The following is a 19,177-nucleotide window of genomic DNA, read 5'->3' as shown; positions in this document are numbered from 1 at the left end:
GGTGAGGGGGGGACTGTGCAAGGTCACCAACCTCACTCTCTCCTCTAGAGTTATCTGGGTCTAGTGGCAAGATATACATCAAGATGACTGGAGGCGGCCCTGGATGTTTAAGGCAATTAAGGTTAAGTGACTTGTCCAGGCTCACACAGCTAGTGTCTGAGGTGAGATTTTAACTCAGGTTCTCCTGACTTCAGGGCAGGTGCTCTATCCAATGAACCCCACCTAGCTGGCCATTTAGAACATATCCTTTAGTGTCCCTGTTGGAGAACTCCAATTGAATTGGACATATCATGTATTTAATCCACTATAACTGTAGTGAAGTATTGAATTGGCAGAATGTTCAGCTGTAGAAGGGACAAAAGCAGGATTCTTTCTTTATCAAGAGGCAGTGAATCTTGGCCATAGAACTGGGAGAAAACAAAGAAAAGGGGAAAATAGTCCTGACCTTACTTTGCTTGTTATTAAACTCTAGAAAACTACCGAGTATGTGTATTTTTTAAGAAATAAATTTCAGTTTACGTCTCCTTTTCTTTTTTAGCAGCCTTTTTTTTTTTTTGACCTGGAATATTATGAAAATGTAGTTTTGTTTGAATGTTGACTTTTGCAAAAAGACTAAAAATAATCTACATTTGTATATACTCCATTTAATTTGGGGAGAAATAATATTAGTTGAATATTTTTCCTACTCAGACTTTTTTTTGTATGTAGTATAAATGTTATGGGCCTTGACTTACACAGTGAATATTTTCCTGAAACCTTGTATGATGGAAGAATTTTATTTTCAAGAGATGGAAATCAGAATTAGCATTAATTAATAATACAAATTAATAATAAAATGAATTCTTGGTGAATATTGGGATAGACACCTATTTCTAGGTAGCATATTGCTATTTTGACTTTTTTGTCTTTACCTTCTTCCCCAGATGAGTTTCTTCTCTGCTACTAGGCACAGCTTTAGAGAGTGTATACCTTTTACTCATTTCACTATTAACATATTCTGTTTTCTCTTTTGATAGAGCTCAAGCATAGACTTTCTGGCAAACCAAGGATTTGATTTTAATAAAGTTTTTCGCAATGGTAAGATTAGCTTTTACTTGCCTTCAAAAGTAGTGAAGCTTCTAAATTTATAGGGCATGGATCTGGGTGTAGTCTAATTGTAATTTTCTGTGTATTATCTGGGGAAATGTACGACTAGATAAAAAGATGGGTCAGTCATATATTGGAGAGTTAGAGATAACTAAAGGAAAGCCCTCGCAATCTCTTGGTATTCATTCAGTGTTAAGAGAGCAAGAGGAAGGCCCCTAGCTATTAGATGGGCCCCAGTGTGGTAGATTTTGGAGATGTATGAGATTAGTTCAGGATGAATAGGCATGGATGGGTTTCATTCTCCATGGTGATAAGCTCGCAGATCCTCTGACCAGTCTGTTAGCTAGTCCCTGTACATAGTGCATTCCAGGAAATGGAATGCTATCTCTTCAGCTGTGCCTCATAGGATCCCTAGCTTCCTTTCCAGCTTAACTGCTTGATAAAACCTAAATGAGGCCTTTCTTAATCTCCTCAGTGGTTAGTTCCATTGTCCTCTTGAAAATTATTTTTTGTCCCACTCTAAAAAAGTTGAAAGTATCATATAAAGCAATAAGAGATAGAAAGCACTGGCTTTTGTCTTGATTCTTCTTGTTCGTTATCTGTTGTGTTGCAGCCTGCTCATATTGCAAAAGGAGACTAGTATTCCAAGACTTGTAGCCAGGCAGAGGGAGTCCTCACATCAGTAGAATATTGACTTGGAAAAAATAGGCCTTTATTTCTTAGCCATGAAGCCTTTCCTAATCCCCTTTCAGTTGTTAGTACTCTCTCTCTCTCTCTCTTGAATTTTTTTTATATTACTTTGTATATATTTTGTATTTTTCTTCTAAACAAGGTCGAGCATACGGCCTTGTACACAGTAGACACTTAATTTTTGTGCGTGTGTGTGAAGCAGTTGAGGTTAAGTGACTTGCCCAGGGTCACACAGCTAGTAAGGACACTTAATTTTTGAATGTAAGTGTCAAAGAACAGTGGGAGAAACAAATGACCCCAGTACATGATGTGCTTCCCTGAAAAGGTGCTTTCCCCCCCAATTCCTAATAAATGTCTTTTCTTGTAGGCGAATCATGAACTGCAGTTGGAGCTTTTTCAGCTCTCATGGGTTTATGTAGGCAGGAAAAAAAACTGTTTCTAATATATTGCTTGATTAACCCATAAATCCAGATCTGGAGTCAGGAGGTCCTTAATTCAAATTTGTCCTCAGATTCTTAGCTGTGTGACTGTGGGCAAATCACTTAACCACTGTTGGCCTCAATTTCCTCAATTGTAAAATGGGAACATTAGCATCTACTTCCCAGTTGTTGTGAGGATTAAATGAAATGATATTTATTAAAACCCTTAGCACAGTGCCTGGCACATAGTAGGTGTTTAACACATTTCCTTCTTCCTCACATCGAACAGGAGACAGTTTTTAAGGTGTACTGTGAAAATCTGATTTATGGGAGCTCTTCGAGAGTGGGACCCTAGAAATGAACCCATGCTATAAAGACTAAAATTTGCACCAAGATATTGAGAGTGAATGAGAAAACTTATGGTGTAATATATCATCAAGTTGAATGAGAGACATCTCTGGTTGATTCTATTACCGGAGTGAAGCCAGATCTTTTTTTTTCTGGATTAGGGCATGTTTGCTTTGGTATTTCACTACTGAGTGGTGGTCATATTACTTGATGTTTCTATTTTTTCTCTTTTAAAAATAATGTATTTAATATGATTGTTATATATATATGTGTGTGTGTATATATATATATATATATGCATAAATAATATGTTTACATATACCCACTTTATCAAGTTTTATTACTTGATATGGGATAAAGATAGAGATAGGGACTAGACCTATGGTTTCTACCCATACAAGCCAGTACCTTCTCTGCAATTTAGTCTTGATTATTTCTTTCAAATATATATTGATTTGTTTGAGGTATAGTCATTAGGACTTGAGAATATCTATTTTATGCAGAGCTGAAAATACTTATGTAAATGGCTTAATTACTTCATTTTATATATCTTACCCTGTTGTAAATGTTTTCCACCAGGGCTAAGGCTGCTAGGAGTCATTAATTTAGTAAGCATTTATTAAGAAACTCTTGAATGCTTAATAGCATTGACTTAAACAGGGTCTGATGGGTGTATACATTTGTACATAAATATCCATGTAACCGTTGTGTTGTTTTAAGATAATCACCCTTGCCATTCTATGCTGTCATTGCTTAGTGTATTTTTGTAGCTCCTTTTTTGCAACTTTCTTGACAGTAGAGTTTGTTTATTTTGACTGTACTCAATCTTGATGAACCTTGGTTCATTGAAAGTGTTAATTTTTGAAAATATCCAGGAGTCATTTGAAATTGCCTACAATTAAGGTGAATGAACAAGTTTGATAAATCTGTATTTTGTCCACAGTGAAGGGTCTAATAAGAAAACGGATTTTTGTGTGTCTATGAAGGGCTACAAATTGATTCTTCAAGATAGTTGCAGAAGAGGTATTGCAAAAAAGTTTGGGAGCAATGGCAGCTTGGTTGGAAAAGATTTGTTGCCTCCTAGGATGACTTTTGGAGGACGGTTTTGATTTACATATTTAAGATCTAATGTATTGAAGGCTTTTTTGTTATTTGGCCTACCAAATGTGATTGTCTTTTGTGTTGATTCTGAGCTGTTTATGCCTGATTGTAAATCTTTGCTGAATTGCCATAATCTTATTTATTAAAATAATTATTTTCAAATTTTATGTCTACTAATAAAATGTTGTTTTTAGGAATTCCATATTTAAATCAGGAAGAAGAAAGACAGCTGCGGGAGCAATATGATGAAAAACGTTCACAATCCAATGGTGCTGGAGCTTTGTCCTATATATCTCCTAATACTTCAAAGTGTCCCGTGATTATTCCAGAGGATCAGAAAAAATTTATTGAAAAAGTGGTGTAAGTTGTTATAACCAACAAATAAAAAGTATATTCATTAAAATAGTGAAATGACTTTAATGGTAGTGTTAGTACAGGAATAAAAAGTACTATGGTCAGATTTTATTAAGTTAGGTTTTTATAGTCTACAGACTTAATGTTTTGGGTCAACTTGAATTATGATATGTATGAATAAATATAATAACTATATTAGAAATAAAATTTCATGACATTACTTAAACTTGTTTATCTTATATAACAGTTCTCATGGTAAAAATCTTTTTGGCAAGCATACTTTCATATTGACTGTCAGTAGTTTTCATGCCTATGAGTGTGATAGAATTGTTTATTTGCCAAGAGGAAGTATGATATTAAGGATAGACAAAAGTATTTATGTTAAACTCTTTTTGCTATTTATTTATTTATTTAAACATTGGAGAAGAATGAGAGTGTAGTTGGTGGAAAGGGAGAGGATACCTAATTTTTAGTGGAGAAAGCAATAAATACAGAAATGAAAATGAACGAGGGTTTTCACAGTTTTAATCTGTGGTATTGGAATTAGATTTTCCTTAGAAGATGTAGTCTTTTTTTTTTTTTTTTTTGGCGGGGCAATGGGGGTTAAGTGACTTGCCCAGGGTCACACAGCTAGTAAGTGTCATGTGTCCGAGGCCGGATTTGAACTCAGGTATTTCTGAATCCAGGGCCAGTGCTTTATCCACTGTGCTATCTAGCCGCCCCCAGATGTAGTCTTTTTAATAAATGTATTATATTTTATTTTTTAGAATATGTAATATTGAATCTTGATTAGTGTACATCAGATTATCTGATTTTTAAAAAAAATATATTTTGGTGCTCTGCTGAAATTTGAACCTAGTTTTCGAATGCTATACCTCATCTTCTTAACACCTGGGCTTCTGATAGCAGGTAGTTTTAACATTGCCAACATTTCAACCCCAAATGAATATTTATATGATATAGTCTAAAATTAAGAGGTAAAAAGTCAATATGTAGCATTTTGGTTTTCTTACTACATTTTTTACTAGTGTATATTGACATCACGTTTTTAATTTAAGGAATAAAACCCTTGTAGAAAAGTATCTAAACAGATATAAAAATATGTGATAAAACAGACTGGTAGAACATATAACTGCTTGTGTCTTTCACAACTTTATTTTAACTGTGCTCTTGGACTGAGTTCTCCATCTTGAAAGAAATGAAAAATTTTGTTTATATACTGATATTTTTAGTTAACAAATGCTGTGGGAACAAATCTCCTTTTATCAGAACAGGGTGGGGTGAAGGCATATGGGAAAGTTCCAGGCTCATCAGCACTGGCACCATGATGCCATAAATTTGTATATAAATAGCCATGTTACTTGTAAAAAGGAGGTTAGAGTACTGTTTCAGGGAATTTGGATATGGTCAGGCTCAGCTGAAGGGAAGTCACATTTCAGGACTGAAATTGCCTAGAAGTCCGGGTTCACTACTTTTCAGGGTTATAACTGTGGAACACCTCCTAGTCTCATCCTAAGAGAGGTCAGGGTATTGACTTCATTATTGAAGAGGGAGTCATATGTCTTCTGACATGTTCTGGGATACATGTTTATGCTCTGTTTTGTGTCTGCATCATGACAAAGTTTTTGACAAGGAAGTTTATCATTGAAATAGATCCTCTTTATTTATTGAAGTATTATTGCTGTTGTTTTGTTTTTGAAGCTTAATTTTCAGACAAGGCTTGTTTCATTAAATATAAGAATGTGAAACTGACAGTAATATGTTGCTATTCAAGCTAAACAAAAGGCAAATCTTCTGTGGTACCCAGAAAGTTTCACTTTAATTTTTAAAAATTTTACCTATCTCTTTTTTTTTGTTTTTGTTTTTTAGTGAGACAATTGGGGTTAAGTGACTTGCCCAGGGTCACACAGCTAGTTAAGTGTCAAGTGTCTGAGGCCAGATTTGAACTCAGGTACTCCTGACTCCAGAGCCGGTGCTCTATCCACTGCTCCACCTAGCTGCCCCCCATCTCATTTTTTTAAAAAATAGAGAATGCCAGCACCAAGTTTTTACGATCTTTTTTCTTCAAATAGTCAAATGTTCATTTATTGAACACCTCTTGTTTAAGGCTCTGTGGGAGATATAATGGAATTGTGGAATGATTTCTGTCTTTATAGAACTTCACATTAAAAGAACCTCCATTGCCTTGGGAAAGCCTAACTTTGGATGATTGCTTCTGATATTTCTGTCAGATCCAATTTTTGTTCATTAATAAAATGTAGCTCGTTTAAACTTTGGGGATCCTTATCCCAGCTCTCACACTGATCTGTATCTTTTCTTCAGGATACTGGGGGTACCCTTGGGAATACAGGGTTCTCTGATGCTGTTGTCTCAAGCTTCCATTCTAGTGTGTTCTCTCTAATGTCATTTACCAGTGATTAGCACCCGAGATTCTTTTAACCAGTTAGCATCAATTACCTTTTATAAAGGAGTACTTACCGAGCAACTAGAGCAAGAAGAAAAGCACAAACATTTCTCCTCAACACCCAGAGGCACATTCTTCTTTATACTACCTCAGTCCCTGGGGATAGTGGACTCAAACTTAAAGCAGTTTTTATAGAACATCCTCCCAATCAAGTTCATTTCTAAATATGGCTAGCAGATGGACAGTCGATCCCTTACTTGTAGAATGCAGCATCTTGGCTGTTGGGTTATTCTATGCCTGGGCCAGGACACTTTTCAAGGCTGTGCTGGCGGCTTGGGTGCTACTGTTCTTAAATTTTGGCGTGGACTCCAGTTCTGGGCCTCTGTTACCTTTTCTGACCTTTTGAAGTTCACCAGGTCACAGCCTAGTTGGTTCCTTCTGTAATACTCCTTCACCTCAGGAAAGAATAGATGCAACAAGGGGAGAAGCAATAGCATGGCCACGTGTTTATGACTTCATGTCAACCAGGGTGAGGAGAGTACATCACCAGTGCCAGCTCTCTCTTCCCCATCTTGAGCATTAACAGCAGTCCTTGTCTTTTTACTTGGACGCAGCCAGGCAGAAATAGAAGTTTATTGTATTATTGTATGTTGTATATTTAGGTTTTTTAATTTAATTATGTTAGAGGGTCTAACTGATTCTATAAATATGATTTTCTTGGTCTTATTCCATTTTGTTAGAGAGAAAATAGAAGACTTAATACAAAATGAAGAAAACAAGAACTTGGATTTAGAACCATGCACAGGGTTGGTTGCTCTCTATATAACATTCTATTCTTTTTTGGGCAAAGAAAATTATGTTGTGTGGCATGACACTGAGTCTGCTTTGATTAAACCCACTCTGCAAACAGCTGGGGTTTGAGGACTGTTAGCTCTGATAGAGTAAGTACAGATTGTTTATTGAGACACCAAATGAATACCTTACCTTTCTGTGGTCAAGCTTCTTTTGGGTGTGTGAATTCTTGCTGACCCAAAAGTTGTACTGCACTTTCATGTATATGCAGCCTCTAATTTTGTGTAAGTATATGAAGAGCTTGCAAGAGAAGGAATGATTGATTGTAAGTGGGAAAATACTGGCTTTAGAGTTGGGAGACTTTTGTGTAGATAACATTTACTGTACTTCTGTCACCTCAAGCAAGGTGCTTCACCCATATGGCCTTCAGTTTCCTAATCTGTGAAAGGAGGATGGGGGTATTGGTGAACTTTAAAGTCCTTTTCTATTCTATGATAGATGCTTGGTACAGAAATTGGTTGACAGTGACTTTTAAGTACCTTCACTACCATGAAAATATGGACATATTCTAAGAACTTGGAAATCCAGAGGTCTCTCTTAGTAGTTGGTATTTTTAAAACAACCTCATAAATGAGTGTTGATGCTTCTTGTGCTGCTTAGATGCTCTTTATGCTGTAGTCAAAAGGAATATTTTAGATAAATAAGGATATATTTTTTAAATTACAGCAATGTTTTCCCTAACTGCTTTTTGACCAGTTAATTTTCTCAGAATGTGCCACATATAATACTTTTTCTTTTGCTTTTGTAGGTTTCAAAGGAAACTAATTTATCAGACTTTGAGCTGGAAGTAAGTGTTCATATTGTATTAACTTCCCCTGGGAGCTCTCTGGGAGGGACCCAAGTTTTAAAGATTCTATATAATCTCTTAGCTTTAGGTTTATTTTGAATTTCTGCTGTTTTGTCAAGCCATACAAAGGAATAGTTCCCATATAATACTTTGAAAGGTATAGACTAGAAATAAAGATTATATTTTAAGTTATATTACTGGTTTTAAACTAGTGTACAAATGCTCTTTTTAATTTAAACCTATATCCACAAATAGTTTTCTGGAGAAAAATACTGATTGGAAATTAAAATCTTTTAAAGTGTTTCTTGGTTTTTATCATTGTTTTCAATTTTGAAGACGAAAATGTTATCATTTTGCTACTGTAAGATATTTGGTGCAGTTTAAGAGTTTGCTGCTTGGAGTATATATCATCATAATTTGCACAGTGTACTTAGATCTCAGATGAGTGCCTTTTCTGTAGACATAAATAATGGAAAGATAAAGACCATGTAGTCATCTCTATTTGCCTTTGGATTTTTTTTTTTAGGTTTGTAGTTTACTGTTAGATATTTGGAAATTTACTTTGAATACAGTAATAAATTTTAATAATATCTTAATTTACAAAGAGTAGGGTTATTGTTCAGTTTACTCAGCCTGATTCCTTATTTAGGTATTCTTGCAGGTAATAGACAGTCCCAGTCAAACTGATACAAAGTAATTTACCAACATAAAATATAGCTGTCATTTCTTAAACTTTTCCCAAAACAGAAAATTGTTAAATTCTTAAATATCAAAGGTCTTGTTGCAAACTTCAAATTAAATAGGATCTGTTAGATTTTAATAATAAGTGCAATTAGGCAAAGTAGGTGCTTCCTTATATGCTTGACTATATTGGGAAGTTGAAGATTGTCAGTATTAAAATGTAAGATCTTTCTCACGGAGTACATAATGTTTCTATATGGTAAATAGAGAAAGATGAAACAATTCCCTTTTAAGCAATGTGAAACAATTCCCTCTTAAGCATTTTGCATTTTACTCAGGAATACTAGTGAGAAAATATAGCTTAAAAAAATTATTAAACTTTTTTCAGAGCAAGTAAAATTTTATTCTTCCTCTAGTGTTGTGTGGTTCATATTTAATGACAGTCATTCCATTTGGTTGAAATATAGATGGGCATTTACTACTCTAGCATTAAGCATGGGGTTTTAATTGTTGGCTATTAGTTACTCATTTACTAATAATGCATTTTCTTTTTCTAGGTATCCCAAAGGCATACATGTTGAGACTTTAGAAACAGAGAAGGTAATTCGAAAAATGAACTCAAGTTAATGTTTAAGAGAGAGTTCAGGGGGCAGCTAGGTGGGTTAGTGGATAAAGCACCAGTCCTGGATTCAGGAGGACATAAATTCAAATCCAGCCTCAGACACTTGACACTTACTAGCTGTGTGACCCTGAGCACGTCACTTAATCCTCATTGCCCTGCAAAAAAAGGAGAAAGTTCATATAATAAGATATTGACACTCAGTATCCACCAAACTACCCATCTGTATATTAGGTTAGGTTTTGTCTCTTATGCACATTGGTAAAATAGAAAGCCATTTGACAAAATCTTTTACAATATCACTCTTGATTAGATAGATCATCATATAGTTGGGCAGGTTTAGACCTGGTTGATCAGAGGCAAAGCAAAGTCAGTGCTAACCTGAAGGAAAGACCTTAGCAGATTACACTAAAAACTTCATTATCTTGATAGTGTAATTTTTCTTCATTTACTTGAATGAAGGCATAGACAACACTTATCAGATTTGTAGGTGATATGATCAGGGTGGGATGGCTTCTCTATTGGGTGACAAAATGTGATCTGAAGAGCTTGAGAGATGTGAACAGTCAGCTGAAATAAAACTGAATTTAGTAGGGATAAGTGTACTACACTGTCAAGGGATCAGTTTCACAAGTACATGGTGGCAGAATGTAAGGAGAATGAGAATGCTCAAAAGTATTATGAGGTAATGTATGTGATATACTTGGTAGTAGATCTTGAAACTCAGGTAATTATTATTTAACCATTATATCTTAACTAGCACCTACTATGGTGTGCTATAGATAATAGATAATAAATGTGTTGGATGAATGACTCTTTAAAAAGAAATTGGAGATTCAGTATCAGTCAGCAGTGTGTTGTGGTCATAAAAAAAGCTAATGCTGTCTTGGACTACGTTACAGTCTAGAACAAGGCCAAGTGAGTAACTGTAACGGGTGGTGATAAAACTGATTATAACACATCTGGCAAATTGCATTCGGTTCTAGGTGTCACCTTTTAGGAAGGATATTATTGAGAAGTTTGAGCATGTCAAGAGCAAGTGGTGGAAATGCTTACTGTATTACAGGATAGGTTGAAATGACTGGGGGTATTTAGTCTGGAAAATTGGAGAATTAGGGAGGTGAGTCTTGATCTCTGTCTTTAAGTTTTTGAAGGATTGTCATGTGGAGACAGGGACATTGTACTGCACCACCCACTTCAGATACAGGGTACATATGGTAGGTGACTTTTACAGTCCCAACTCTAAGATTCTGTCATTCTAGACACCAGAAATGGATAGATTGTAAGCAGAGCTGCCCCCAAAAGGGGCCCAAAGTATCAGGGACATTACTAAGAAGTAGGGATTAAAAAAAAAAAAAGAAGTAGGGATTGATTCTAATGTAACATTTTTCTGAAAGTCTCAATATAAAGTAAAACGCTGCTTAAAAGTTAGTTATTTCGGGGGCAGCTAGATGGCGCAGTGGATAAAGCACCAGCCCTGGATTCAGGAGGACCTGAGTTCAAATCTGACCTCAGACACTTGACACTTAACTAGCTGTGTAACCCTGGGCAAGTCATTTAACCCTCACTGCCCTGCTCCTCCCCCCCCCCAAAAAAAAAAAAGAAAAAGATTAAAAGTCAGTTTTGGGTTTTTTTGCAGGGCAGTGAGGGTTATGTGACTTGCCCAGGGTCACACAGCTAGTAAGTGTCAAGTGTCTGAGGCCAGATTTGAACTCAGGTCCTCCTGAATCCAGGGCTGGTGCTTTATCCACTGCGCCACCTAGCTGCCCCTTGTTATTTTTTTTAAAAAGCAGTGAGTGGAAGGAAGCTCGAGAACAAGTATGGTATAGTGGAAGAAGCCCTGGATTTGGAATCAGAAGAGCCGGGTTTGAATTCTGATTCTGATAATTACTATTTGTGTGACCTTGGGCACAATGTTTTATTTCTCTAGGATTCGGTTTCCTTAACTGTAAAAATGAAAGGGTTAGACTAGATTACTAAAATCTTTTCTGGCTGTGGATAAAACGTGTACTTACAAACAAATCTAGCTCATTCAAGATTTAGACTTCTCAGGTTTTTTCCTTTGTAAAAACTTCAAATGCATAAATTATCAAAAGAGTAAATATTGGCGAAGTGTTTAGTTGATATGATATGGAACATATAGAATATCAGGGGGTTTCCCTCCACAAATAGCCAGAAATAGAATGAGAATTTTTTCAAAGCATTGCTTTAAAAAAACACCTTCAGATATTGAATAAACTCAGAACCAAAAATGTTTAAATGTAATGAATTCATTAAATACAGTATCTTGTTCTTTTTTTTTTTTTTAATGAGGCAGTTGTGGTTAAGTGACTTGCCCAGGGTCACACAGCTAGTAAGTGTCAAGTGTCTGAGGCCGGATTTGAACTCAGGTACTTCTGACTCCAGAGCCGGTGCTCTATCCACTGCGCCACCTAGCTGCCCCTCCAGTGTCTTATTCTAATAATAACTTAGACATTTTCTGAACTGTAATCAATTTAGTTGAATAAATAAGACATGGGAAAATATTTGTAATGGGTATGCTGACCCAAGTTGGGTTTTTGTTTTGTTTTGTTTTGTTTTGGTGAGGCAATTGGGGTTAAGTGACTTGCCCAGGGTCACACAGCTACTAAGTGTTAAGTGTCTGAGGCCAGATTTGAACTCAGGTCCTCCTGACTCCAGGGTCGGTGCTCTATCCACTGCACCACCTAGCTGCCCCCTGACCCAAGTTTTTAAATGGTAATGTATGACTACAAAATACTAGTAACTGAGTTCTACACATCGAAAATAATGATAAAATTGGTGAATGCTTCCAATGTCGTCAGATTTTTTATTTTTTCTGGGTTTAAGTTGCTTCCAGGATATTTTATTTGTAATTTGGTGATTTTTTTTTTCCAGAAAGAAAGATATATTGTTATTAGCAAAGTAGATGAAGAAGAACGTAAAAGGAGAGAACAGCAGAAACATGCTAAAGAACAGGTAAGTTGATTCCATTTATTTGCTTTTAGATAAAGCTGACACTTTTTCATCTGTATCATGTTAATAAATTGAGGAAAAGTTTTTCACTCCAGAAAAATTTAACTCATGGGTTGGAGGAAAAAATAGGTAGTAGAAAAAATTAAAGCTAACAAGTAACAGTATAGGCATAGCCAACAAAATGAATTATGTTCTTCCACAGTTACTGATATGTATTTGATTTCATCTTTGTCCAGTCTGCACATATTATACAAGGCAGTCCTATAGAAAGTGGTGTTTTTAATCATCGTTTACTTTTCGGAAAGGATATTGTCAAACTTTAACACCTCTAATTTGATTTTTCCATGTCCACATATGAGTAAGAAAATACAAGTTGAATTTTTGTTTTGGGATAGGACTAATACTAGATTATCAATTAGTTCTGCAGTAGGGTTTTACTCTTTGTAGTTATATTTTTTAAAATACTCATTAGCATATGTAATATGAATTATAATTTAACGTGAGTGAAATTTTGGATAATGATCTGCTGCAAGTGGTGTATATTCTGGAAACTATTTGGAAAACTATTATTTTAAAAAATTACTGGAACATTCATTGGAAAACTGATTTTAAATATTAAGAGGAAAACAATATAGTAGAAATTATATTAATGAATTTTTGTAAAAGATAAATATTTTCTACCTAGTGAAACATTAAGTTCCTAGTGGCATTTGCTTATTTGTTCTGAGCTATTTTTATTTTGTTGTTGTTCATTTGTTTCAGTCATGTCTGACTTGTGACCCCATTTGGGGTTATCTTGGCAAAGATACTTGAATGGTTTGCCATTTTCTTCTCCAGCTCATTTTACAGATGAGGAAACTGAGACTAACAGGGTTAAGTGATTCTCCCAGGGTCACACAGCTAGTAAGCATTTGAGGCCATATTTGAACTCATTATGCCACCTAACTGCCTTTATTTTTACTTAACAAAGTTAAATTTTATTAATGTTCAGATTGAACCCTTCCTATGTTGTGTGTAATAGATTTTTATTTGTGAATGGGTATCTTTATTCATTCTTTTTTGGGGGGGGGTAGTTTTATTTTAAGGCAATTTATACTATGGCATTTTGAATTAACAAGGTAAATTATTGCAGTGGATCTGTGAGGACATTGCTCTGGGTACTTTTTGCAGTACATCTATCCATTCTTATCCTGTTTGACTTGTCCATGTCTTCCTCTATGTACATCTGTCTTCCGAAGGATGTCAACCCACTGTTACCTGCCTTGTGGTATCCACTGTGCCACCTAGCTGCCATTAACCAGTGTTTTTACATTGTGATTTCTGTTAGTCTATTTAAATACAATTTATATATGCCCACAGCTTTTAAAGAATATGTTCATGACTTCAAAGTTGGCACTTCTGAGCTGTAGTCTATGAGCAGGGGTTCTGGTGCCACTCTCCACAGTTCTGTATCATGTTACATAGTCTTTAGACCAGGGCTTCTTAAACTTTTCCCACTCGTGACCCTTTCTTACCCAAAAAATTTTTACACAACCCAGGGTATATAAACCTATAGGTATATAAAATAGATAGACATAACCTTTTCCTGTTGACAAATTTTTCAAGACCCCATAGTTTAAGAAACTTTGCTTTAGAGGGAGCATACATATAGGAGATGACCTGTATGGGCTGTTTTTTGAAGTCTGAATTTGTTCCTTAGTGTTGAATCAGCAAGGAATTTTCCTTTTGAAAAGTTTTTGTTTCATATTGAATCTAATTTGGAGAGTTACATTTATTAACCTTTTCTGACACTTTAGTTCAGCTCTATAAATATTTAGCACCTGTTATCTGCAGGGTGGGGCAGCTAGGTTGCTTAGTGGATATTTTTTGTCCTTCGTTCTTGAAGAAGATAATGACATTGGGAGGCGATGTCATGACTTTCAGTGAATTGGATTTAAGTGAGGCAGGACTGTGCAAAAAGTCACCAGCCTCACTTTCTCCTCCAGAGCCATCTGAGTCCAGTGGCAAGATATACCTCAGGATGACTGTAGATGGCCTTGGACGTTTGAGGCAATCAGGGTTAAGTGACTTGCCCAGGGTCACATAGCTAGTAGTGTCACATGTTGGGCTATATTTGAATTCAGGTCCTCCTGACTCTAGGGTCTGTGCTCTATCCACTGCACTACCTAGCTGTGGATATATACCAGACCTGGAGTTAGGAAGACTCATATCCTTGAGTTCAAAGCTGACCCCAGACACTTACTAGCTGTGTGACCCTGGGCAAGTCACTTAATCACGTTTGCCTCAGTTTCCTTATCTGTGAAATGAGCTGGAGAAAGAAATGGCAAACCACTCCAGGATCTTTGCCAAGAAAACCCCAAATGGGGTCACAGAGTTGGACATGATTGAAAAACAACTGAACAGTAACAATCAGCAAAATATTGCGTTAGAAAAATTTGGAACTAAAAATCTTCTGAAAACAAATGTTGAAAACTATCTTTACATGTAACTGGAAAATAACAAAATGCTTTTATGATTAAAAAAAGAAATTACATTAGATACTGAGTATACAAAGGTGAATAAAACTCAAGTTTATGGTTTAGTAGTGATGAGAGTAGCCATTTAATATATAATATAATGTAAAGCCATAGAATAACATCTGGTAATGCTCTAAGTATAAGATGAGTGAATTGTCTAGAAAGTTAACTATGTGGGAATGGAGGAGGAAGAGAAATTGGAACAATTTTTTAAAAAAATTGATGTTAAAATTTATTTTTACATATATTTTGGAAAATAAAATTCTATTTAAAAAAAAAAAGTTAACTATGCTATTAAGTGATTGTCTAGGAGAAGTTAACTGCTGTTCTTGTCCTGATTCTTGCTAGTTAATATAAGGATTTTTTAAAGACCAGGTATAAATCAACTTGAATCAAAGCAGAATTTTCTGAATAAAAAAGTAGGAATTATAAGAATATTCAAGATCAACAGACCACCACTTGTATTTGACCTTATTTGTTAAAATTAATTAAATTCTTTACTTTCCTGCAGTACTTAACGTAATCACCAGGTGGCATATTTCTTTAATCAATCAGAAGGGATTTGAGGGTGGGGCAGATGGGGAGGAGGCTGAAACAAAACCACCACTTTACTTGTCCGGAGTGTCCAAGTAATGATTCAGAAAGTTTACAAACTACCACATAATAGGTGAAATTTCAGGTATTTTTGTAGACGTTACAAATGACTAATTTGCCATTTGTTGTTGATTCTTAGTTCTAGTTACTGAAGCTAGTTTAGGTGTTATAGTAATTATTTCTGAACATTGTAAAACATACTGTAGCCCAAAAAATGAAGTGGTTCAGAGCTTTTCTGTATTGAGTAGTATATAAAGCTTTGGTGATTCTAATTTTGTGTTATATCCCAACATTGATTTAAACAAGACTTTTTTTTTCCTCATAGGAGGAACTAAATGATGCTGTGGGATTTTCTAGAGTCATTCATGCCATTGCTAATTCTGTAAGTGAACCAATCCATTTCCTTTAGATGACTTCTGTTAAATACTTGAGACTGACATCTAAAATGACAGCGTATAGTGTTAATAGAGATATTTAAATTTTGAAAAATTTGAGGATGACAAATGTGGAGGAAAATTATTAGATTTCTATAGATAGACATTATTTTTAATGAATTTTAGACATCTAAATTACAAGTATCTTTATTAAAATGGAAACCTATTTCTGTAGTTTGTGGAAGGAATACACTATATTGTTTTTATTGATTTACATAAAGAAAATAATCATTGTGGTTTGTGTTTGAAAACAATAAGAAATGAGAAGGGAGTTGGGGAGGAAACCAAAGGATTTGGCCAAAAAAAGGATGTTAGGCAGCCCTAAAAATTTAAAAAAAAAATTAATTCCTTTTATTGTAGAAAATAAATATGGGAGGATATATACTGTTAACCTTATATTTTTTCTTTTGCTATAATTGTATTTGGATATTATATTGGTTAATCTTATTACAATTTGACATGTTTTTCAGAATGTGCTGATAACTTGGCTTTTACACACACACATTTTCTCTCTCTTTTCCTTTCTCCTCTTCTCCCTCCCTCCCCCCTTCCCCCTATTCCTTTCTTATTGATGATATGCTCTAGACCTGAATGATATCCACATTTAGTTATAGACAGATGGTGAAGTACAGCATACTGCTCTCTGAATTACTGCACCTAGGTTTTGCAGGTAATTCATGGTGCTCTGTGCCTACAGATTGGAATCTGAGACCTCTTTTGTGGAGCAGAATGTGCCTTGAAAAAAATCTTTTATATAGCCCCTTGGACTCAGCACTTTGCAGCAGGGAGCATATAAGGCCAAGGAAAGTTCCTAGGACATAATTGCCTAGACCTGTTTACTTGGCGTAACATAGTCTCTGTGGTTTGCTTTCTTGAGACCAGTCTCTGAGCATAGGCATACTTGAAATGACATTGCCTTGACTGTACCCTTACCAGTAACATTTCTCAGTAATATTCGATACAACATATTTTTGTGAATGCTCTCTATTTTTACTGTGTTGGGGTTTGGGGAAGATAGAAAGTTTAGATGAGATATGATGCCTGTCCTTGCAGGGCTTATAGCCTTACTATTTTTAATATAGGCTTTCAGACCCAACTGTAAAATAATGAAATTGCATATTATAGTCTCTCTGAGTGCCTATTTATATAATTCTTATGGAATTAACATTTGTCTGTAAAGCAGTTTCGTCTACTGGTTTTTTATAGAATCCAATAGCATAATGAAGGATATATTAGAAAGACACCTTTTTTGTTAAATAGATCACAAAACAGACAGGGACTTGAACATGTGTAATGCACAGTTTTCATTCAGTAGAACTTATATTCATTATCATTCACGTTGTTTTAAGGTAGTTTGTCAACTTGAGGCAGAGGAAAAAAATCCCACCACTCTGTTGTATCAACTGATGTCATAGTGGATTTTGTCAAAATGGTATTCTAGCTGCGTACCAAAAAACTCCATTGCTTTGTTTCATTATTTAATTTTTGGGTAAATGGAGTAATTAAAAAATTTAAAATAACTTCTTTATTGTGAAAAATGCCACTTTTAAGAAAATGCCCCAGATGAACTTTGACATAGATGATAGTGATAGTGACATCTTTTTTTTTTTTTACATCTTAAATACAATTTAACATTAGTTTTTACTGTTTAGCATTACTTTGGTGGAGCTATTTTTATTTTTCTGAATTTGTAAAGAATTTTATCATTAAGAATCCTACAAAGTACTACTTTCATGGGTTTTTGTTTTTGTGTTTGTGTTTTTTTTTTAGTGAGGCAATTGGGGTTAAGTGACTTGCCCAAGGTCACACAGCTAGTAAGTGTTAAGTGTCTGAGGCCCGATTTGAACTCAGGTACTCCTGACTCCAGGGTCGGTGCTCTATCCACTGCGCCACCTAGCTGCCCCCATGGTTTTCTTAACAAGATGTTTGGTAACCCAAAAAACTCAACTTTTATAAGTTTGATACTTTAAAAATTAAACTCCTCAAATAGAATTTTAGGTTACTTTGGATTATAGAAAATGACAAGACAGTGTCAGAAAAAAAGAAAGCTCAGGATCATTTGATCCTTTCTTATCATGGCCCTGTTTCCCCAAATTAAAAAAAAATAGGGGAGGAGAGAGCATAGGTCTTTTTAAAAAATAAATTTTATTTCTATCTTTTTTTTTTTTTTCGTGAGGCAGTTGAGGTTAAGTGACTTGCCCAGGGTCACAGAGCTAGTAAGTGTCAAGTGTCTGAGGCTGGATTTGAACTCAGATCCTCTTGACTCCAGGACTGGTGCTCTAACCACTGCGCCATCTAGCTGTCCCCTGTTTTTTTTTTTGTTTTGTTTTTTTAACATCACCTACATCCATATTTCCCTATGAATATGTCTTCCATCCTCTCCCAGAAAAACATCCCTTAAAAGAAAGAAATAAAAAAGAGGAAGAAAGGGGAAAAAAAACTGAAGTTAAACAGCACATCCAAAAACCCCTCTAAGGAACATAGTAAATATAAGTATAGTAAGTCTTTGCAATGGAACCAGAATTGTACTTTATTCTTTCAGATTGATGTCATATACAGTATAATGTAATACAAAGAAGTTATTTTATAAACCTAACTCTCTTTAGGGCAAACTTGTTATTGGGCATAATATGCTCTTGGATGTCATGCATACAATTCACCAGTTCTACTGCCCATTGCCTGAGGTAAGTGATTTGCCAATCCTTGTTAACAATTCCAGGTATTTCAAAAAGACTCTTCTGTATGACATTGAAAGGTGATGTCCTGACTTGCAGTAATTGGATTTAAGTGAAAGAGGGCTGTGCAAAGTCACCAACTTCACTCTCTCCTCCAGAGTTATTTGGATCCAGTAGCAAGATATACATTAAGACGACTGGAGATGGCCCTGGATGTTTTGAGTAATCAGGGTTAAGTCACACAGCTAGTAGATATCAAGTGTCTGAGGCTGGATTTGAACTCGGGTCCTCCTGACTCCAGGGACAGTTCTCTATCTACTGGACCACCCAGCTGCGCTTTCATATTGTAACCCCACAGTTTCTTTTATGTTATCTGTTTCATAGAAAGGAACTTATTAGGGAATAGAGTAGATCCTTTAACTTTACATTACTGAAGATCTATGTACACTATTTTAAGTAACCTCAGCAAAAGAAGTGGTAGTCATTTATTGTTTTTTTACCTCTTTTGAGAATTGGTTCCTAAACCATAAAAATTTTTTAGTTTGCTGATTATAAAACTAGACAGAGACAGTAGAGGTAGGTAATGGTTTTGGAAAAAATAACAATTTGATCATAAAAATATGCATTGTGTTATCCTTGATGGT

General features: G+C 35.3%; 1 protein-coding gene across 4 annotated transcripts in view; it reads left to right on the top strand.

The window, feature by feature from the left end:
• PARN (poly(A)-specific ribonuclease) overlaps nucleotides 1-19,177 on the top strand; it is a 184,044-nt gene that overhangs the window by 7,593 nt on the left and 157,274 nt on the right. For 3 of the 4 annotated variants that reach the window (XM_043977526.1, XM_043977524.1, XM_043977527.1), the window contains exons 6-13: nucleotides 1,017-1,077; nucleotides 3,839-4,004; nucleotides 7,143-7,208; nucleotides 8,003-8,041; nucleotides 9,280-9,322; nucleotides 12,237-12,317; nucleotides 15,750-15,806; nucleotides 18,465-18,542. In XM_043977526.1, coding sequence (XP_043833461.1) covers nucleotides 1,017-1,077; nucleotides 3,839-4,004; nucleotides 7,143-7,208; nucleotides 8,003-8,041; nucleotides 9,280-9,322; nucleotides 12,237-12,317; nucleotides 15,750-15,806; nucleotides 18,465-18,542 — 591 coding nt within the window. The remainder of the gene's footprint in view (nucleotides 1-1,016; nucleotides 1,078-3,838; nucleotides 4,005-7,142; nucleotides 7,209-8,002; nucleotides 8,042-9,279; nucleotides 9,323-12,236; nucleotides 12,318-15,749; nucleotides 15,807-18,464; nucleotides 18,543-19,177) is intronic. The other variant, XM_043977525.1, reaches the window with a different exon arrangement.

The sequence above is a fragment of the Dromiciops gliroides genome, chromosome 1 (assembly GCF_019393635.1).
Source record: "Dromiciops gliroides isolate mDroGli1 chromosome 1, mDroGli1.pri, whole genome shotgun sequence".
NCBI lineage: Eukaryota > Metazoa > Chordata > Mammalia > Microbiotheria > Microbiotheriidae > Dromiciops > Dromiciops gliroides.
This window is presented reverse-complemented; position numbering and strand designations above follow the sequence as displayed.